This window comes from Drosophila guanche, unplaced genomic scaffold, assembly GCF_900245975.1.
Source record: "Drosophila guanche unplaced genomic scaffold, DGUA_6, whole genome shotgun sequence".
In the NCBI taxonomy this organism is placed as follows: Eukaryota; Metazoa; Arthropoda; class Insecta; order Diptera; family Drosophilidae; genus Drosophila; species Drosophila guanche.
In genome coordinates, this window is record NW_022995743.1 from 673,004 (window position 1) to 695,397 (window position 22,394).

The 22,394-nt window shown below is 47.3% G+C and overlaps 2 protein-coding genes across 21 annotated transcripts in view; both read right to left on the bottom strand.

Annotated features, from left to right (window-relative positions):
* LOC117591811 (PDZ and LIM domain protein Zasp) overlaps window positions 1-17,863 on the bottom strand; it is a 55,915-nt gene extending 38,052 nt beyond the window's left edge. For 8 of the 20 annotated variants that reach the window (XM_034285128.1, XM_034285127.1, XM_034285129.1 and 5 more), the window contains exons 1-2: window positions 15,573-15,898; window positions 3,597-3,723 (exon numbers count right to left, since the gene is read on the bottom strand). In XM_034285128.1, the coding sequence (XP_034141019.1) occupies window positions 3,597-3,707 (111 nt within the window). In that variant the 5' untranslated portion in view covers window positions 3,708-3,723; window positions 15,573-15,898. Of the gene's footprint in view, window positions 1-3,596; window positions 3,724-7,868; window positions 7,872-12,480; window positions 12,495-15,572; window positions 15,900-17,742 lie in introns of those variants that run through there. The other 12 variants (XM_034285134.1, XM_034285125.1, XM_034285121.1 and 9 more) reach the window with 6 other exon arrangements.
* A 2,190-nt stretch (window positions 17,864-20,053) lies between these two features.
* Window positions 20,054-20,573, bottom strand: LOC117588437. The gene is made up of 2 exons (XM_034279721.1): window positions 20,338-20,573; window positions 20,054-20,282 (listed from the first exon to the last, which is right to left on the bottom strand). Exons 1-2 carry the CDS (start codon window positions 20,527-20,529, stop codon window positions 20,100-20,102), a joined length of 375 nt encoding a protein of 124 aa, XP_034135612.1. The 5' UTR covers window positions 20,530-20,573; the 3' UTR covers window positions 20,054-20,099.
* Window positions 20,574-22,394: the final 1,821 nt, after the last annotated feature.

Genomic DNA, 22,394 nt, shown 5'->3' on the forward strand with positions numbered 1-22,394 from the left:
ACGGCATTCAATGTTGTCCCGGCAACCGCAAGCACAGGGTGTCTTTGGGGTCGGGCAAGCTCATATTCAATTACAAAGGATCCCAAAATCAAAGCGAGGGACATTCGCCTGCATAATTAGCACAGCCCAAGCACACCGGAAAGGCACTCTACATACCCTCGATGCAAGCAGAATCTACCCAAAGCGTGCTCCAGGCATACGACCTGCTCCGCCGAATAGGGTATGCAAAGAGCAGAATTATGAATTCTGCACAGTTCGGAGCCAAAGACAAACACGGACACAAAAGCAGCCCCAGACAGGAGTCAAATAATTAATGGCCAGCCAGCAGAGGGGTGCAGATTCCGGGACGGGTGCAGAATCCAAACAAACAAGCCCGAAAAACGAGCACAAACCGACAAAAAATGCCAGAAAAGTGCAGCCTTTCGATCCGAACTTTAGATACCCTTTTTCACAGATCCATCTTTCGTTTGTTAAATGTTTCGTTGGGGTTTTCTGGGATACTTTTGCACTACCCTCCTCTCGTTGAAGGGTACAAAAATCAGCCAAAAACTGATTTGCATGAACAAAGTGCAGACTAAGAGGCAGGACATGTGTCTGTGTGGGAGAGTGAGTTGAATCTGCCATCCTAAAGCCGTCGTCGGTTGCCTTGGATGCCGTCAGTAGCTTGTTATCCACTCTCTCTCTCTCACCGGAACATAAACCTGCCCGTTCCCGTTCCCGTTCCCGTTCCTGTTTGGCTTGTCTAGACTTTAAGTTGGCTAATAGCCGACACTGATGCCGCCGTCGCTGCCGTTGTCCGACTGTCCGATTGTCCTCCATCCGCTGGTTGCTATTTTTTTTATTGGACTGTGGACGAGTGCTCTTTGGACACGGAGCAGAAATTTGTAGTAAACCGAATTTACGCTTTTGTATTACTTATTTGTTCCATTATTTGTACGGATGTGGTTGCACGGAGACTTCACAGTGCACAGTCGGAGGATGAAGCTCAAGCTGGCTTTCGCTTTTATTTGACTTTGGCCTTTTGTGTGACGCTGTTTTTTCGCTTTGGCCCCAAAAACGAACTCTGCTCTTGATAATGAAATATAAACGTGGCTTCTGCCCCCGTTTCGCCACGACTGGACTGTGTCCCATTGTGTGGGCTGGCGGTGGGTTGGAAATCCGTGGGCATAAGGCTTATAACACACACAGGACAGGGCTGACAGACAAGTGGAGAGCAACAGGAAAAGGACTTCATTGCGAGAACAGAGCTTTTCGAAGCGGTTCCAGCCGTGTCCTCGATTGAATGGGGACTCCTGCGAGCTCCTCCCAGTGAGAAATCATAAATTAATCCGATTTAAGCAGCTCAGTAGCTTATTTTTATGTGCCCCGGACGGACTCTCTCTGTTGTTTAATGAGATGGGGGGGGGGGGGACTCTCGTGTGTTGCATCTTGATGAGCTGTGGCAGCATTTAAAGCAACCAATTGGCTTGCTCCTCAGAGAGGATGAAGAAAGGAGATGAAGGGGACTCCACTCCGCCTGTTCAAGAGCTGAAGAAGTTGACATGATTGGATGCTGATGATGACTGAGATGATGATTTGTTGTCAAGGTGCACACAAGGTGCTGCGCCCCACCCCGCCCCGCCCTGCTCCGAGTGGCAATGCTCAGTTTGAGTCGACTCCAGTGTCCTGGCAACGCAGGAGCTCATTACGAGGCAAGTTTTTACGCAGCAGCGGCATTCCTTCCTTCCGAAGGATGCGTCTCAAGTGCTCCATTCTAAATTCAATTGAGCTTCAAGTGTATCTGCCCAGGTCAGCCAGCATAGAGGATAGTGCAGGGAAGGTCCTGGCTCTGGCGCTGCGATTTATGAGCAGACAAACCAAACAATTCCCAGCCCCGACGACTGGGACTGGGACTGGGACTGGGACTGCGACTGGGCAGGGGAACTCTCGTGTAATCCATAAATATTTCCATTTCAAATTGTTCAAATTGCGTTAAATTGATGCTTTGTGATTTTCGCATAAATCTCTCTCCCTGACTGGATGCACTTTTGGCCAACATTGTTTTGCGGCCTTCGTTCGCGTTGGCTAATTGACGTGGACGTTTCTGTTGGATGTGGATGCCACTAATTGGAGAAGAGGACGTCGAGGAGTGTCTGAGTGTTTAATTGATGGATTGTTGCGGAACAAATCAATTTAAACGGAACTCCATTCTGGTGCGAGTTTTTATTTTTGCTTGAATATCTCTGCCCATGTCACGGCGGCATTGACACCGAAAACAACTGTTAAAATAGAAAATTGCGCATTTAGCACGTGCCACGCCCACCAGCCCAAATGTCTACTCCCCCACCACCCGCCGTTCCGTGTGGAGCGCATTTGTAATGCCAAAGCAAACAGCAAAAGGAACACAGAAAAGAACACAGAAATTTGTGTGTATTATTTCTGTTTCACGTTCCATTTGGAACGCAGCAAAGTATTTGCTCTGCACACAAAACGGTGGGGGTGGGAATGGGAAGGGGAAGGGAAGGGACAATAATTACCTACATTTCTATGTGTATGTCTCTGAATCAATAATTTCAGCAATGCCCCCCGCCCCGCCCCGCCCCGCCACACAAACACAAAGCCTGCCCTTCCATTGCGCATACCATTCCGATGGCAGAAATTCTATTTATGACGAGAACAATATGGGGAGCATGCCCTCAACCTCGCACTGACATTGGTTTGCTGATAAGAAAAGGTGAGAAGAGCGGGGGGGCTGTGTCTGAGTTTGAGTTTGAGTCTGAGTCACAAGTGGAACTGTGGATTCTCCGCGTCAGAGTCAGTTGATAAAGCGCTCTATGGATTCATGGCTCTGTGATTCATTCGAGTCCGTGCACCGTTTCGTGCACTTGAAACAGGCAGAAATAGATTGGAAAGATGATTAATAATATTGAATCATTGTATATTAGAGCTCTCTGGAAGAACAGGCTGTATGGGAAGCAGCACTAAAGACTCCCTGATCAGCTTCAAGCAGCCTTAAAGCCGTGCAACGCACTGTACCAGATCCGCACCTCGATATATTCGCGCGCTCATAAAGTTGTCAAAATGATTTAGCAGTGAAATTTGTGTGTGGCATGTCGCCGCCAATGTAAAATTGTTCAAAAATCTTTTATGAATGTTTAACAAATTTCGGTTGGTTTTCTGTCCATCTGCGAGCGTGTGTGTGTGTGTATCTGTGTTCAAATTTGTTAGGAAAATGTGAAAAATAAAACTCATTTGTTGTGGGTAACGTGCGCAAAAATCGCACGGAAAATGAAATAGCGAGAAAAATAATATTAAAAAAAGAGAGCGAAAACCTATAGCCGCAGATTTATTTTTGAACGAAAAGCGAAGCACTTAAACGCATAAATAAATTAACTGCTCAACTAATATGCTTTTTCCCCGCTCACTTTCCCGCCCCGCCCACGAAACTCGACGAAGCGAATTTTCGTTTCATTTTCACGCGCTTTGGCCCCGCGCTCTCGCTTTTTTTTTGGACACCAAAATGCCATTTGTCAATCGCTTGCGATAACTGAGAGAGAATATTCTACATGTTCCGTGTGTTCTTTTATGGTGGGGTTACGAATATGTGCGGCACTTACCTTCTGCACGAGTAGGGGCTGGGCAAAGTCCACGCCGCCCTGCAGCCGGAATCCCCAGGGCTGGGCATCGAAACGTGACAGCTTCACTTGCAGCAGTTGTGGTTGGGCCATTTTCTATTTGCGCAGACTGTAAGACAAAAGAGGAGAGAGGGGAATAAGTAGCGTAAATAATAATAATGTCTGCTGCGTATACTGGATATCACGTACGTCGACTAATTAATGAAATCAGAGGCCTACACACACGAAAAAAAACCCGGAAATACTGAAAGGCAGTGGACCAGGGGGATGCCGGGATTGCTGCTCATTTTTTGGGTGGGGCGGGGCAGGGGAATGGCGACTAATAAAGACATTATTCAGCCATGTCCAGGCTAATCCTGGCACCAGTACCAGACACCAGTCGACACCAGGGACATGGGTGGGTGCCAGCTGCAGCTGCCTCCTCCTGTTGCCTGTGTGTCAGGCAGGTTCGTATGCAGAAAAGCTCCCAAGAGAGTGTGCCCAAACATTCAGCTCACTGACTGCAAGGCTCTGGAACGCGGTGAAGGGTTCGACCTGTCGGATGCCCTCTGAATGGCATCTAAGAAGACTGCTTCGAGGGAGCAGAATCCCAAATAAATCTCTTTTTTCTCTGCTAGGAGAATATCCTTGTAATTTTCTTCCTGTTTGTGCTTCTGCGTTGCAGTTCCAACACTCCTCTCCCCAGGCTCTTGTACTAGAGGGCACTCGACGACATAAAACGAGTTAAACTTTGTTAGATATCGCCTTTTTTTGCACACACAGAGATGGTCCTGGTTCGCCCACTCCCCTCGCCACGCCTCCTATCTGCAGTGGCCACAGTGGGTGCTGTAAGCAAGCGCCCACCGAAATGGCACATGCTGGGAGTCGAGCCGAGCCGAGCCGTGTTGTAAGTGCGGCTTACACTGGCTCCCGCCCCTCTCTGGCCCTCTCCGTCCCTCATAGCTTTGTAATTTGTACGCCGTATGTGCGTCTGTCCAGTGGTGGTGGAGGGGCGTGGGGTGTGTGAGGCTATATGTACAGGGTATGAGGGGGTCTGTTGATTTAGTTTGCTGCATAACAATTTTGCTGAGTGTTGTGTTTTTTATTAGCAAAGACACATTTCTCCTGCCTCTGCTCTCTGTTCTCTCCCTCTCTGTCTTTACATGCATGTATGTGTGTGTGTGTGTGTGTGTGTGTGTGTGTGTGTGTGTGTGTGTCCCTCTCTTTTGCTCTTTGTGCTGTGCTCTCTTTTGCTCGGCTTGTGGAGCAGCTACATGTGGAAGACACTCAAAGTGGAAGTAACTACATTAAGCTATTAAAACGACAGCAGCTGGCAGCTGGTAGCGGAGAGAGAGAGAGAGAGGATGGGGTATGGTGGATGCGGATGCGGATGCGAGAGTACCACATATGGAAAAGAGACATTTTAGCACACACAGCAGTTTAATTAACGTTAAGTGCGGGTGGTAATGGCTCCATGGAACAGAGCTACAGCCAGAGCCGTGGAGCAGATACAGTTCCAACTCCAGGACTCCAGCCGTCCAGGCTCTGAGGTTCCGAGGCTCAGGCCAAGGCAGAGGCCGTAACACGTTGACGGCATTTGCATGTAAATACTTTGTGCCCCATGAAGTTGGCCCATTAGACGCCCCAGCGAACCCTTCATTTTGTGTGTGCGGGGGGGAGGAATGCACATGCACACAAATAATTTAATTAAAATATTAAATAAATGCGAAATGCCAGAGCTAGAGAGTCAGAAAGAGAGAGAGAGAGAGAGGGATTCAAAGTGCCCAGACAAACGACGGCGACTGAAAGAAGGAAAAGCGCAACAACACGAAAGTGCCAGGATGAACACGTTCTGCAGTGGGTGGAGGAGGAGCAGGAGGAGGAGGGAGCTGTAACATTCCTGGCTAATTACTGCCTCAAATGCTCTTGGCCAAAGGATGCTTTTGCGGCTGACAACCCATTGACAAGATTGACACGCGCAGAGAGAGTGCACGCCAGAGATGCCACCTACTAAGTGTGTGTTTGCCTTAGGATTGGGCTCCTGGATATCCATGGATACTATCTGCCTGTCTGTCTGTCTGTCTGTCTGTCTGTTTGTAGGAGACCTACTTTACATACACCACCAACAATTAGCAAACAAATTATTTGATCCTCAGACACGGAACGGACAGTGGATCCCCGAAACCAAAATCAAACCTCAGGCTTTTGGGCGCATGCATCATGAACACAGTAGGCAGCCCGAATCCCCATGGCTGCTGCATGACCAATAACCTGTCAGTGGGTGGAGGGGCATTTGGCACGGGGGACGCGTAGGCAGTTTCCTGGAACAGCACAGTGAGACATCGATACGGGTGCCATGTCGCTAATAACTTTTAAACGCACACAGCCACACACATCTGTACACACACAATTGGCAAATTACAATTTATTTATGCCCCTTGTGCCACCTGCCACCTGCCACCTGCCACTCCCTACCCTCCCTGTCTCCCGCTGCAGCCCCTGCATTGACTGCATTTTTGATTCAGGAGCGAGAGGCAACAAATCAATTTGCATGCGGCGGTAATTCCAAAGATTTATGGCCAACACAATTTCGTGAATGGATGGAGGGAGGTTCCGCGGGGATTGCAAAGCACTGAAATTCGCAGAAATTGAATAAAAGTTATTGTGGCCAAAAAGAGTGGGAAGGGGCAGAGAGAGGCAGAGAGTGGAATTGTAAGCCGATTTCCTGCCGCTGCAAATGGAAACATTATGAAAATGGTCGAAACGCGGCAAACGTCACGAGGAATCAAATTGATTTTTACAGCAGCCCCCACACCCCCTACACTTGCAGTGCTTATGCTTATAGAAGGGGAGCAACTCCATGAGTTGGAGTACCGTTATTGTCATTAGTAGTAGTAGTAGTAACCCCCCTCCCCCCTCGATAACAACAGTAATAGTGAAAACAGCCAAATGGAAGCAGACGCAGCAGTAGAAGTAGAAGTAGAAAAGAGAACAGCGAAAACAGCGAAGACAAAAGAAAATAAAGGGGAAACCGAAACCCAAACCCAAACCCAAACCCAAACTCAAACCAAAGTGGAGCCATCAGATGTCAAAGTCGATGATGATGATGATCATGCTGCTGGTGCTGCTGCCACAGATGATGTCATGGTGAACGGCGCTGGTGGTGGTGGACAGAGGAAAGAGAGTTTTGGTGTCGAAAATTCGATTCGATTTGGCCATTTCGCACGCTGCTCAGCATACGCTCAGCCAAGTGTCCGAGTCTCTAATGGAGAGTTCGAGAAGAGCTTTCCAAATGTCACAGTGGAACGTCAGCTACACGAACTACCTTACTGTAGCCCAGTTCTGTTCTGTGGTGTAGAGTCTGCCCTGTACTTTTCTCTGACCCTTCGTTTTGGTTGTTTACGTCAATTTCCACCTGAATATGTTTATCAATTGGCCCATCCTTTCCTCTCCATTCTCTCGCCTCCCTGCCCTAATGAGCCACAGAATCTACGAGTAAACTCTAAACAAATTCCTACAGTAGGTTTGTGTAGCCGTTGTGCATTTGCGGCTGTGCCTGCCCTTGCCGGGCCTCCTCTCTCGGCACATTAATAAACTGCATGGCCAACAGCTCATTAAAAGGCACTCGAGTGAGGCAGCTACAGCTTTTGCTGTGCTTCCAGCTTCCATCTTCCATTTTGCTGCGAGTCGAGTGGCACCCGAAACCCCAAGAAGCGGGAAACTACTTCAAAGATGTTAATGCCCTTCGAGAGTAGGGCACTCTTATTTGTCTGAGCTGCTGGCAACGAGCAGAAAATAGCTCAGCGATAAATCCTTTAGGGTATCTAAAGCTTCACCACACACATGGCCCTTCCATTCGGTTTGTTGTTGCTGCTGTCTGGCTGCTGTTGATTTGTTTGGGCTCTTTGGGCCAAACAAAAGTGAGAAGCCTCTGCCTCGAGAGCGACAGCCAGAGCCACAGCCGCAGCGACATTCACCCACTAACAGGGCAAAAGTTGGATTGGACTGGAATTAGGAGTGGAAAAAACGCAGTCGAGGAACTGTCGAGGAATAACAAGCCATGCAAATGCCCCAGCAACAGCCATACAGCTATACAGCCATACAGCCATATGTGTGGCAAAGTGCTCTGGTGGGGCATGGGGCAGTTTCCTTTCCCCCAGGAGTTGAGCGGGGAAGTGGGGCGCCAAGTAGCGAACGCGTTGATTTCGCATTTATGCAAATTTCACGTACACTTCAAACTGCTCTCTCTCACTCTCTCTCGCTCTGCCCCTCTACACTCTCTACTCCCCTCTTCACTCGCTTCCCCCACCTCCGCCCCTTGAAAACTTATTTTTTTCTTCTTCTTTGGTTCTGTTTTTTGTGCGCCCGACGCGCTTTTGTTGGCCTGGCCAAAACTAAACTTTGCCTGCTGCTGAGTGAAACTGAAGTTGTCAGAGGGGATCGAGGGAGTGCGAGCGAGAGTGCGGGAGAGTGGGGGATTGTTAAAATTCAGCCGAGGGCCGAGTGATTTCTATGTACCCTGCAGTAGAGAAAGGGTACACGTAGCCACGTACGGGAGAAGCAGCAAAGGAAGTTTCTCCCTCGAGAGACGGAGACTTTAAAGTACTCCGATGACTGCAGGGTGTGCTCGCTGTCGATACTCGGCTATCGCTTTGGTTCGACTGCCTCCTGCACTGATGCAACGTGACGTGACGTGACGTCATGTGTTCGCTCGTGCTTGCGGCTGCCAGGACATGCCAACCTCCCGCTCCCCCCACTAACTCTGTTGCTCTTCAGGCTGTCTAATGCAATGCGCGTGCTAAATGGGCGTAACTCAACGGCTCGACGACTTTTTGCCATACACGGGCGCTTATCAAGCGCGGAAAAAGTTTCCCCAGCTCCTAGCTCCCACCCACACCTACACATGCACATTCACATAGCATCACGCACACATACGCATGTAGAGATGTCTGCAGCTGTCAGTGCATCAAAACACTTGAGTATTTGAAAAAAGAGATGCAGCAGCGCAGCAGCAAAAGAAATGCGAACAAAAATACAACAAGATAACTTCTCTTTTTGGCTTGTCACTCACATGCACAACTGTACTTACATACAGTCAAAATAATAGTAGTGCTAAGACGGTACTTTTTTGTTAAAGAATTAAAAGAAAATGGCACGGTAACGTGACATAAAGAAGCTCCTTAAATGTGGGGTCTTTAAGAGATCTGACACTAGCGGCTAGTGCTAGTCGTTTGACCGCCGGTGTACGTGCCTATGTCGAAAACAAACACATACGCATTCCTCTTGCCTGATTGTTTGATATTTTTAATATTTTTGCTCTAGGCACAAAAACAAGCAACAACAGAAAGAGTCAGAGAGACAGAGAGGGAGATAGTAAGATGAAATAGCTGACAAAAGTGACACTTTGCCATGCATATTCTTGCTGTTGTTGTTGCCGTTGCTGTTGTTGCTTTCTTTTGCAGTTCCTTTTGTGATTATTTTCTTCGCTTTGGCGCTTTGCTTTTTCAAGTGCTCTGTCAGCAAGAGAGTGAGGGAGAGCGGGACAGAGAGAGAGCGTGTACCAAAAGAATGCAAGTGACATTGAATGTGGCAATTTTTTTTTGAATGGAAAACACACAGACAAACAGATACACCGATGCAGATGCAGAAACTGATACAGCAGCAGGGGGGACACACGAATCGCTTGCATGTGCATATATTCTGTTGGTGGAGATGGTTTTTCGGGGAGCGGGGCTCATGCTCACACCCAGCTGGTGGTCGACAGGTGGGGTATAAGTTCATTACCACATTGTAATCCTCCCTTTGACTGCGTCCCGAATTCCGCAAACAGTATTCAATGGAACCCTGATGAAATAATTCCATATCGGAGGGTAGATGTATGCACCCCACTCCACACTGTGCACCCCTGTAGGGTAGCAGGGGTATATTTTATTCGTGCAAAAGGCAAATTATACTCCACTTTGGTACAGCTAAAAACGGCCAGCTAAAAGCCCCTCCTGTTTGCAGGGTATCCTCCGCTCGAGCCACTCGCTTGATGCCGTTGCTTTTGTTTTTGTTTTTGTTTTTGCGTTTTTTTCGAAACTTTTTCCCCAATTGGCAATTTCAAATATTTGCCTGTAATTGCATAAATATGAATTTTCGCATATAAAATATGTAAATTCCATAGATGTGTCCCCCCGCCCGTCCTGGTGCTCCTCCCTGGTTGCGTAAAGCCAGTCGGCGGGGTTTATGCGGGAGTTTGATTTCCCTGTATAGGATTTATAATTATTCGTGCAACACAAACTGATTAATATTTCGCGATGAGCGAGATTCAATGCGAATTTCAATCAGAGATGCATACAGGCCACCGATCCGCCTAAACCTCAATTTAAGTTTTACTCGCTGGCCCATTCTGTTGTGGCTATTTTTATCGTTGAGGTGGGGAGGGGGAATTCCCATGAGCCCAGAGCTCTGTGCTCTGTGCTCTGAGCCATCGAGCAAACATAGAGCCCCGTCGGCAAAATGTGGTCGCTGGCATATGGCATGCGGCAGGGTAAATATTTATTAAATGTTCTATAAAAAAAACTGCATTTAATGCCGCGGATATCTATATGCATATGCAGATTCCAAAACAGAAGCTCCGCTCTGCGCTGCGTCTCTGATGAGGTTTTTCTTTGTTCGCGGGCACTGTTGTGCTGCCTTTTTTGTGTCGACAAGTAAACGGAATTACAGCAGCCGATAAGCAGAAATAAAGCATAGAGATAAATGTCGCCATAAATATGGCGCTGATATCACATTATTTACCCTTCGATGGGGAAAACGGAGTGGGCCCGGCTCGAATTGTAATTAAATATAATAGAAAACAATCAAAAAACCAAATCCCATAAATTAAACTTTCTGCACAAAGCTGCACTCTCTCCGTCCTGCGCCTACGAACAATGCGATTAAAACCAACACAAATGCAACAAATGGAACAAATGCGGAAACCCGGGGTATAGTTCGAGCAGGCATAAAACATACAAAAACAAAAAAGAGCGGTATAATATAAATTTAAATCTGTCACTGGAATAGTTAATGCCATATTAGTTGTTCTGAGCTAATAAAGCGTAATTATCAGCGCATTTATTTAATTAGCCCCACAAAGTACATGGCAGAACAGAAGCAAACGGGGACTGAGACCCTCTCCATGCCATTTTGTGGCATAGATAATGACAATTTAATAGGCACGTCAATCTGTGCTCGTTGAATGGCATTTTATGAGCATATTTCATTTAAACTTTGGTACATTTGGTCAATGGGGAATTATAGTTGGGAGAGAGCTTTAAGTACATCAAAATATAAATTTTGCAAAGCAAAAGAACATCACATCATCAGCGCCGCTGCTTTATCTATAGATCCCTCTGCCATCTGGGATATCTTGTACTCTGTTTGCCATAGAAAAACAGATGCTACAACTATTTCGCTTGAGACGACAATTTGTCTGTTCTAAGCACAAGAAGATTTCTTAGATTTCTGGGCATATGTCAAGGGTTCCTAGGCCACAAGTAGAGGATATCTCCCTTTCGCCTTAGATTAGAGGCCGTGGTTCCATTTCTCGCTGAAACAATTAGTCCCGCCTTTCTCTCTCACTGCATCGAGTATCATCTTTATCCACTCGATTGGAGCTCATTATGTAGTCAACAAGATTACCGGACAGAGAACCCCAGGCACAGTCACAGTCACAGACACAGTCTGGAATGGATTTGCCATTTGATTTAACATTAATGAACAAAATGCAATTAATTGAAAACTATTTCCCACCTCCCTCCCCTTCACCCCCCACTGCCCCACTATCCGCTTCTCTTTTCCCTTCTGCTTTCGTTCTCCAGTTTCAGTCTCGCTTTTTGTTTGTGTGAGTGATTGTGTGTGTGTGTGTGTGTGTGTGTGTGTGTGTGTGTGTGTGTGTGTGTGTCCCCCGCTGTTTGTAATTACCTTTTTGTGCATAATTGGTAGGCTTTAATGGGTTAACAAAATGCGATTAACCGAAATGCAATTGGAAAATGCTAATTTCCCCCGCTAATTGGGTGGCTGCTAGATCGGACCAGACATCCGCTGAAATAACAGCTACAATTCTCAATTTAAAATAGACATAAAGACAAACGCAATGCTCAAATTTCGGGAGGCCGCTCTCGGGCACTTGTTGCATGCCACCATCGCTCCCACATCCCAAGTTCCCCCCTTTTCCGCTGCTCCTTCGCTGTGACACTTTACAAAGTGCTGCAATTAAGGCTGACAAAGTGCTGGGCCCGGCTCCTGGCTGCCAGCACAGAGTACAGCACAGCAGCATCCAGCGAACATACTGAGAACATTGAAAACACTCGAACGAATTTGTTGAAACATTCCTCTGGCCTCTGCCCTCTGCCCTCTGCCCTGTCTACCCCCATTGAGCGGCTCCCCATTTGCCATGCCTGTGTGTGTGTGTGTGTGTGTTTGTGTGTAAGCAGCGCATCTTTTGGATACATATTAATCAGAAGCTAAATGAAATGCTAAACATCTGAAATGTTTGCCCCAACAAACAATTTGTCAGCCGTCGCAATGGACACGGGCAAGTGTCACTTTCGGGTTCTTAAAAATATCATCTCTGAGAGCGAAACGAAACTATTTCGAGTGCTGTGTCTGCTCCGATGCGGCTGTTCCTACAGCATCACGACGTAATCCGAGCTGCAGCAGCCCCTCGATTAATGGTTCTCCCAGGCAGATCTCTGCCTTCTCCTCCCACGAATCGACGGAAGGCTGCCGTCCAGGGTCAGCAAGGGTAAGGTTATGGATGGCGGCACTCGGCCCCACAGTAATTTTCATTGAGATTGAGATACTTTTGCTTTTGCTTTAGCTTTCGCTTTCGTTTTGAATGCGCCTTCGCCCATGGGACTGGGACTGGGGCTGTCGTCAATCAGATTTTGAAATTTCTGACTTTGGCATTGACGTCTTTTTCGGTTGTCGATCGAAATAGATTTCGGTTTGAAGACTGAAAACCGAAAACCGAAAACCGAAATCCCAAATCCACAAAATGTTGAGCAAATAAATAAGAGTCTGGTGGATGTTGGTGGATGGCCAACGCGAAAATAGGCTTCTAATACAATATAAAATATTTTGCCAATGAAAATCGAATTGGAATTGGAATGGAATGTCTTTTAGTCAGCCCCCAATAAACGTTTTAAATGCTCGGCAAATGTTGGGGCAATTAATTCTCGATGCCATCCCCGTGAAGCCATTTCCCCACTCCTCTCGAAAATAAAATGCACGTAAATGTTGCACGTTGTGATTTATGAGCGGGCGCCGCATGAAAATTATAATTTGTTCAGCGTTTTAGCCAAAATAAATATGTATATATTTTCGTTTTCGGTTTGTTAAATGCATAAACAAAAGCGGGGGACCCTCGACAACTCCACTCGAGGGATGCGGGTCTTCCCCAAGCTTCAAACCACTTAACCCCAGTTTCCATCCCCATGCCCCTCCTTCCTCCTTCCTCCTTCCTCTATCCACTGGCCATTGCGATGGGTTTTGTGGCTCTTTTCGAGGCGATGAAACCGAAAATTGTTTGCCAGTCACGTTTGTGGTGCAGAAAGAGAGCGAGAGAGAGAGAGAGAGAGGCCCCAAGTGGAGGACAGACTGGTGTCTGCACTTCTTTTTGTTTTTCTGTTTCTTTTTCTTTTTCTTTGGTGGTGAATCTGTGGATCTCCGCCCGCCTGTTGTCCGTGTCCGTGTCCGTGTCTGTGGCTGCCTCTGTGGGTGTTTATTTTCAACGCATTGCGGTTATATAATTGCGAGGCGTCGGATACGTGATTACTTTTACGCAAATTGCTACTCGAACACTCTCGTTGAATATTGTGTAACTCTTGTGTCTCTCGTCTCTGCGAAAGTGTGCCAGCCAAAAATCTGGCAATATTTGTTGCGCATTGGGAAGGTGACTAAGTGGATGGTCAGAGCATCGAAGAGGATTCCCCAGATGAGAGGATCCGCAGGTGCTGCAGGAGCAATTCCTGATAGGATTTCCATGAAGTTGGAACCCGAATGAGTTCATTGCAGCCACCAAACACCCCTGTGGCCCCCCTTCCTGCTCCACCCACTCTTTCGCTCTCCCACTCCCACGCCCTCTCCCGTCGACTGCTCTTTAATTATTGTCTCTCGGTCTTGTTTCGCGTTGTTCCGCCCAATGTTTGGCTCTGTGAATGACACACGAACCCTGAAATGTGAAATGCACCGAGAAATACAATATGTGCATGCCTCAGCAGAGCCGAGGAGGGGCATGCAACAACCTAGCATGACAGTTCATGAAGGTTAAATTCTTGAGAAATGATTTTCTGCAAACAGCAAAATGCCAGCGCGCGGAGCGGTGCACTAATTAAAATATACGCAGAGCTCTTTGAAAATATGTAGAGCATGTCTCCCCCTCCTAAAGAGTACCCTGAACACACAGAGGTATATATGTGTGTGTGTGGTGATTGCACGAAGTCGAGCCATGAAATATTGTCACGCACTCGGGGAATGCCTGCCCCCTGGCTCTCCTTCCTTGGCTGCCGGGAAGTAGGATGTGAACGAGAACTCGAGTGTCGAGAGTCGAGAGTGAGTCGGATTGTGGCATTCTAATGAGCTTTGCAACATTTCCTTGGCGGCCTCAATTTACGATCCCCAGCAGACGGAAAGAGTCCCTAAGCGATCCACTTGATAATTAATTGCGACACGAACTGATAAACGCGATGAAAGGCGAGCAACACAAGGGCGATTCATTCATTCATGCAGTGCATCTACGCGTATGTATACACTAGTTCTTCCACAGTAGCCCCACATTAGCTCATAAATATTTATGGACACCCCTCATTCATGGCGGGTCTTATCGGGGCCCACCCATTGATTCACTTTTGAGCATTCGAATGGCCCACTACTATAATTGGGAGGGTGACGAACTCTCTTCTTTGGGGGCTCCACAAAGGTGCATTGATTGCTTGGGTGACTGATTGATCGATTCATCGAGTGATTGATGATGGTCAAGGGGTTCACTGAACTCTAACCCCAAAAGAATCGAATGGAGAAAGCTCGGGAATATCGTTGGAATTACATCACAGACCACCGCCACCACTGCTGGATGGCTAATGGAAAATGAGAGCATTTCGCTACGTATACGTGATATCAGAGAGAGAGAGAGCGAAAGGCTGAACGAAAATAGATCAAGCGAAAAGGAAAAACTAGAAAGAGCAGCCAAGAAAATCGCACAAGCAATTGCCTGCGCGACGATTGCCAAGTGAAAGATACTTTTGTTGTTGTTTTTTTTCTTTTCTTTCTTTGCTTTGGCGTCGGCGGGCGGGGGGAGGGGGGAGGGGTGCGACCTAGAGGCCCCCTCCCACTTCATCATTAATAATAAATATCTCGGGTATGTGTATTTTCATGCTGCAGAAACGTCTCAGAAATTGTGGCGCCAAACACTTTCGCAATCTGTGTATCGCGCAGATGCTGTACGAGTATCTGTATCTCAGACTGGCAGACTGACTGCGCGAGGAAGCAAAATCCAATCTGCGCCAGCAGCCAACAGCCAGCAGCCATTCCGCGGCCGCTAAAAATAAACTCACCTTGAAAATGTTCTAAAAATTTTCTCGCTTCTCGTTTTTGAAATGAAAAACATACATATAAAGATAATTTTATTCAATTTCAACGAGCCAAAGATCTACGATGTATCTCTACAGACGTGTATCTGTATCTGTATCTCTATATGCAAATGATATTTTTCATCTCTAGTTATTCAAGCGATCCAGAAAATGATTCGAAAATGATTTTGCTTGGGAATACACTTTATTCGGGTTTAACCTTTATGTAGATTCACACACACACTCGCCCACACTCGCACACACTCGCACACCAAAGGACTGACTATTTAGGGATGCAAAAGGGAGGGGGAATATCAGTTGCCTCAGTTCGGTTATTGTATAACTCTCTAGACATACTCTATACTATTCAGATTATACACACTTTGCTGCTGCTGATCGGAGGATGCGATTTGGATGTGGATTTTGGACTGGACACTGGACACTGGACACTGGACTCGAGATGCGGCTGTTGGCGTCCGAGTGGTTCCGATTCGGGACTTGCTTTGTGGTTCGGTTGTGACTTTAATTTGAATTGCGGATTTCGAGTCTCGGTTCGGTGTCTGTTCTGTGTTTCGGGTTTCGGGGTCTGTGCTTCTCGGTGCTCCGATAGAGTGTTCGGTGCCAGCAGTGACAGTTCGGAAGACAGTTCTTTTGGGGCGACGTTAACTAAGCGACGATTTTCTCTCAACTAAAGCAAAAACCGAAACTGAAAAATTTGATGTGCATTTCGCTTTACTTTGTCGAATGGGAAAATCTTTTCAACCACAGCGCTGGCGCAGTCGGTGCCGCTGCTTTTGGGCCGTGCGAGAGTTATATAGCAGCCCCGCACAATATAGACAGACATTGTTGGTTCTCAATTCCCCACCGATACGAGAGGCAGCGGCTACAAAGCTACAACAAAATGCCAGACGGCTGCCAATGTCTGTCTGCCTTCTGTGTAGTTCTTAGATTTTCTTGGCTTTCTTCGGATATACTATATGTTGCTATTTGGCTAATTGTTTGTATTTTGTTTTCATTCCCCGACCATTTAGTGGCACACACGGGTGTGTACAGTGCGTTTCGTGGCTGTAGTGGGGCAGTGAACTCTCGATTCGATGCATCTGTAAATTGAATAACTTTGATAACTTTTGCTAAGCTAAGGAGTACTTTTTGGGTACACAAACTAAACCATTACGAGGGACCAATTGTTATGAAACGCAGCGTTGGCACGTCTGCCTGTTGTTTACAACGAAGTAGTGCAGGTGCTTTCGGTTTCAGTTTGGTTTCTAGGTGCTGTTTCCGCTTCTGCATCTGTTTGTGTGAGGCAACCATTTCCGTGATCTGTTTTCCATTCAAAAAGGAATGCCCGAATCCTCAGAGGATGATAAGAGCTAAGAGCAATCAAATGGATGGTGACTCATCGCTGACTCAATCCGAAACATCCATTAAATGTGTGCCAATATTCGATTAATCAATCACGACTCTTCAGGCCTTTCGGGGTCCTCCATCTTTCGCGGCAGGGTCCGAGAACCTGATGCCGCTCGAGAGAATATTAAACCATAAAACATTTAATGCTAAAATGTTGCACACATCTTTTTCCATCACCCCCGAAGCCTCAATCATGCACAAAAAATACGAATAGTTCGGAAAAACATGGCGGGCCTAATGGATAAATGCGAGTACATAATATTTGGATGCTCCATACATGCAAACATGTGTAGTACACACACACACACACACACACACACACACACACACACATATGTGAGCATTACATTCATACAAAAAAGCTCCGAAGAAGAGCAAACAAACAAGTAATAAACCCATCGCTCTTCCTCTCTCTCCCCTGCCTATCCATCTTTCTGTCTATCGCACTTTTTGTGTGGTTCTTGGAGGGGAAAAAAACAATTTGAGCATTTAATTAAATCATGTTCGGAGTGCGGAAAAAACTCCACTCGCTGCGCGATTCAATCAAATCACTAAAAATGTTGCCAAAATAAAAACAACCAGCCTGCAGCCTGCTATCGGGGTGGGGAACGGAGAGGGGCCGCTTGTCACACGATTAAGAAGGTCCCAGCGAATGGGCCTATGGCAAATTGTACATAAAATTCGGTTTAAAGACCGCATCTCTCGGTGATCTGTCAGTTTGGGTTTCGTTTTCGCTTTTCGCTTTTGTTTGTTGGTTTTTGTTGCTGCTTTTGTTGGTTTTAATTGCGTCAAGATGACAGTTAACTGTTACACAATTGGCTTGCGGCTAACACTTTTGCTTTTCGGTTTTATTTGGTTAATGGCCAAAGTAAAGTATCTACGCTTTGGTGGATGCTGACTCAACGCAGCTCAAATTCAATTCGACTGATTAACAGCCCACGGGCCAGTGGTCAGTTTTTGCATTTGTTTTTTTGTGTATGAATCACTCGAATCGAATCCACGAACGAACCCTTTGAATGGGGGAACCGGCTCGGCTTTGGGCGCTCGCTCTGCGTTTCATGATTCCTTTTGTTTCGGCCAAAAACAAGAACTTGGCCAATTGCAAATACACACACACACACACACACACACACACTGACACTTACACTTTGGGTCTTTAAACTTGGGGTTTTCTTTGTTTCGGGTCTGCGAAAATCGTCGATTCTTGGGTTCCTTCTGCTTCTGGCTTCGGTTTAAATTTCTGTTTCTGTTTTCGGTTTCTTCTTGTTGTTTCTCTGTTTCTGTTTCTGTTTCTGTGTTACGGTTCCGCTGGGGCGAGACAACCGCGCGCGATCGTTGCGTTCGAACGAATGTGAGACCGATACGGCCTGAAGTCGCTGCCAAGCGACTCTCGCGAATGCACACACAGACACACAGATGCAAAGAACCAGTCGAAATGCTGATCGACTACACGTAGCGACACACGACTACAAGGTACTCAGTATATGCCAAGAAATCTTGTAGGCAGATGGGCGCAATGCTTTCATTTCTCTTCAGTATGGAATATCACAGGTCACATCAAGCTATACGATCAAAAGGTATACCCTTGAGCACAGGGTACACAAACACCCACACACACACATGCACACGCTCGAGAGAGCTCTCTTCCTTTCTGTCTCTCTCTCTCTCTCTCTCTCTTGCGCTGTGGCTGCAGCAGCAGCAGAAATCAACAGGTAAACAGCCAAAACAGCCCAAAGGTGTGCGAGTTACTCTCACTGTATCTGCGCTGGTGTGCGACACTTGCTGATAAGATAAAGAGAAGCCAAAGCAGCGCCAGCAGCAACGGCAACCGAAAAGCCACCCGAAAGTTCTACAAGCTTTTCCCCCACCCTGGGAACAAAACGGGATCGGGATCGGGATCAGCCCTGCGCTTGGACTCAGGGATCGGGACTGAAGTCTCATTCTATATTTAGGCTGCAGGAACTGGTTCCTCCAGTTTCCTGATAATCTGGGTGACGGCTACAGGCCCCAACTCCGATTCTGCAGCGACCGTCTGATTTTCCTTTTCAGCGCCAAAAACAGAAAACAAAATGCACTTCCCGCCTGCCCGGCACTGGCCTGACCGGCCCTCGCACCTTCACCTTCCGCCCAAACCCAAACCCAAAAGGCGATCAAAACTGCGCAGTTGCACCGGAAACCGGTTAATGCTGATTCTCCGACTGCCAGCCATCACATCCCATCCCATCCCATCCCAACCCGATTCGGGCCCTTTTGCCATGATATTGACCAAGAGCCAGAGCCATGGCCAGAGACAGAGACAGAGGCCCGGCCCACTCCCCATTGGGTCGGTTGGACAGAAACTAAAAGTGCTAGACCCGTCATCCCGGGGTCTGTCGCGCTGGCTAATGCACGCGAAAGCGGCAGTAAATCATTTAGCAACTATTTTGTTGCCAGACCGCAAGCCCCCACAGACCCCCGATCCGACCGCAACTAAAGGAAACGACAACGCGCCGGCGCGTAGTCATCTTGGAAATGTCACGCATGCGCTGTTGGCATGCGCGTAATTGCGTTGAGGATGTGACGGCCAGAGGATGTCAATCCCCAATAACCAATCCCCTCCCTGACTGGGACTACAATTTAATGAGCGAATAAGCCAAGAAATGGCATGGCAAAGAGAGACCGAAGAACAAATAAATTATGTAATTGTGAACGAATGAAAGTGACATTTGTGCCGCCCATTAGAGTGCTGTGGCAGGACAAGCAGAACGACAAGCCAGTGATGAGGCGTTCAAATTGTTCTAACTAAAGGTATTTATTAACCAGCTGCACCCTGTCAGTAGCTTTATTTTCCCACTATTTCTATTTAGCCAATTCACCAACCATTGTTACAGACCAAATGTAGAGAGCGCGTTGCTGTTGTGTTGAATGCTCGATAGATGGCGCCCAACCAGGGTTCTTTGTGTTGCTTATTTGTTAAAACTTGTGGCTGGAAGCATTGCTGAGCAGCATTTTTTGCAACATTGTATAAGCACTGTTGTGCAACATTTTGTGGGCGGGAAATTCAAATTTGGGCCTGAAATCTGTAACAATTGTCGGCGCCTGTGCTTTAAAAAAAATATTTATGGAATTTCAATAAAATAAACTCAGCTTGAAAATATTCTAAACATTTTCTCGCTTCTCGTTTTTGAAATGAAAAACATACATATACAGATAATTTTATTCAATTTCAACGAGCCAAAGATCTACGACGTATCTCTACAGACGTGTATCTGTGTATGCTCGATAGATGGCGCCCAACCAGTGTTTTTTGTGTTGCATATTTGTTAAAACTTGTGGCTGGAAACATTGCTGAGCAGCATTTTGTGCAACATTGTGTAAGAATTGTTCTGCAACATTATGTAGGCGGGAAATTCAAATTTGGGCCTGAAATTTGTAACAATTGTCGGCGCCTGTGCCTTAAAAAAAGTATTAATGGAATTTCAATAAAATCTTCCACTTTGTTGGGTATATCACTAGACTGTGATCACCGATCACCATATATACAAGCATAGATTTGAACTTTATAGGAGATTCCATCGCCAGGATGCGACTGGAAATGCAGGGTCATATTGGGATGGTTCTCTCCGCCGCTGACGAGCCGAACATAGCCAAGGCCCTGATCGTAGCCGGTGAGCGCCCAGCTCCTGATGATCTTCGCCTCTTTCCCCTGCAATGGAAATGGCTCAGATTTGTGTCTCTGGAGGAGCATTTAGTTTAGCTACCGTTTGATTGAACACCAATTCATGCTCAACCACACGCTCTCCATCTTCGGGTTCCAAGAACACCATCTCGCTGTGGATCTGCTTCTGATATTTCCACGGGCAGCGGCTTGCCGCCCCTACACCCTCACCTAAGCTGCAAATTCCAATGGCCACGACAGCCACGAAGAGTCGCACGGTATTTATCTTCTCCATTATAGCCGTCGGGAAAGTGTTGCCTCCTCGATCCGCGTTGAATCAGAACTAATTAAGACTGAAAATGAAACCCAAATTGCAGTCTCAGGGAGGAGAAGCGGCAGCTAGGCGCTGTATTGATTTGATTTAAGTGGAAAATTGTTGCTTAAAGTGTTGCAAAATATGTAGCTAATATCGGTACAATGGCAGTTATCCATTCCTGAGCTTAGAGGCCATCAGAGGGCCGTAATTGAGTTGGCCCCCATGTCGAGTATCGAGTATCGAGTCTCGAGTCTCGGGTATCGTTTCGTGGTGTAGGAATTGCATTTCGCTCGGATGTTTACAGTTAGCGCTTGTCAACCAGGAATCACCGTTATGCCGCTGCAGGGCCCCAGGCGGATGGGAAGAGGGGAACAGAGAGCACAGCAGAGTGCAGAGAGCACGTGCCCATCACGATAAGAGGCGCAAACAATTTGACAATTTAATGTGGCGACAATCAACCTGCAGAGAGCACACAGACACAGACGGGCAGAACAGACCGCAGAACAGGATTCAGCTTGAGCAGCACTCCAGGACTCGCTGACAACATTAGCCCCTGCCCTGCAAGAAGGGGAGTCGAGTCTATAATTATAATTCCATTACCATTGCCAGCGCGAAGGAGGCGCGAGCCACTCGTAAAGAGCAGGGAGGAAGGGGAAGAGAGAGGGAGAGAGAGTGAGTGCAAGAGGAACAAATTGGAAAGGTGCTACAGAGGCAAAGATCCTGTGCGGATCCTGCGTGTGCCCATCAAAGACAATTGAGTGGAGTAATTGCCGAACAAGACCAGGAACCAAAAGACAGGACCCAAGAGTCAGTCAAGAGGCTAATGATGGCCAAGGATAATGCGGGCCCCGTCCTCGTGTTAATGTGGCCAATGCGGCCACCGAGCAGGTGAATCGCAAGACGAATGTTTCGCCCGAATGCGGAAGTATGCGCATTTCGTTTGATTTGCTGCAGCGCATCCACATTTGATGGAATGTCGAAACACCGAAGAAGGAACCCCCGTTCCGCCTGGCCAGCAAATTGTGATGCGGATGCGGCGGCAGAGAGCGCAGAACGGACTGCACCACAGCTGCCAATCCGTTGCTAAACCACGTTTTATGAGCCACCAGCAATAGCAAGAGCAGCAGCAGCAGCAGCCCCACCTGGTGGGGGTCGACGCGCATTCGGCGATAAGAATGTCATAACAAAAACTCCCAATTAAGTACATCAAACAGCGAGCGGAGGAGTAGCTTCAGCAGCAGGTTAATCTACAGCTTCAGCTGCAGCCACGGCAAGCTCATTTGCATCCAGGAGTTTCGAGGGCATGGCCATTCATCATGAGCCTCCTCGCAGCGCAACGGGTGACTGGGGGCCCAGGAGATGCTCCTCCTCGAGAGAGACAGAGAGTGGGAGGGGGAGGGGAGGGGGAGGCGCTGAGCAGACAGACGTGTGGCGTGTTGGCTCCTGTAAGTAGTTAACTCTGACTTTTATTGCCGCACAGTCGATGGACCACCGAAGGGTCATTGGCACTGGCCCCGGATCGAAACGAAACGAATCGAATCGAAACGGATCGGATCGGGTCTCCCGTTTTGCGAAAGATCTCCGCTCGAAGTTCACACCCAGATTCGAGATTCATTTCCGCCCCAGGAGAACGTCAAAGCAAGAGCCTGGGACCCAATCAATAGAACCCACAATAAAGGTTAATTATGTAAATGTCACACAGTTGGCTTCTGGCTACTGTGGCAGTCTTCCACATCATCGTTGTCGGTCTATTTCGACCATTCCAAATGCCCAATGCCCAATGGCCAATAGCTAATAACAATTCCAATTCCGATTCCGATTGAGAAACGCGCTCAGAGCCCACA

Coding starts and splice junctions, on each gene's coding strand:
- LOC117588437 (XM_034279721.1), bottom strand. CDS start 20,529: ATGGAGAAGATAAATACCGTGCGACTCTTCGTGGCTGTCGTGGCCATT. Junction 20,283..20,337: donor AATTGGTGTTCAATCAAACG/GTAGCTAAACTA, acceptor TTTCCATTGCAG/GGGAAAGAGGCGAAGATCAT.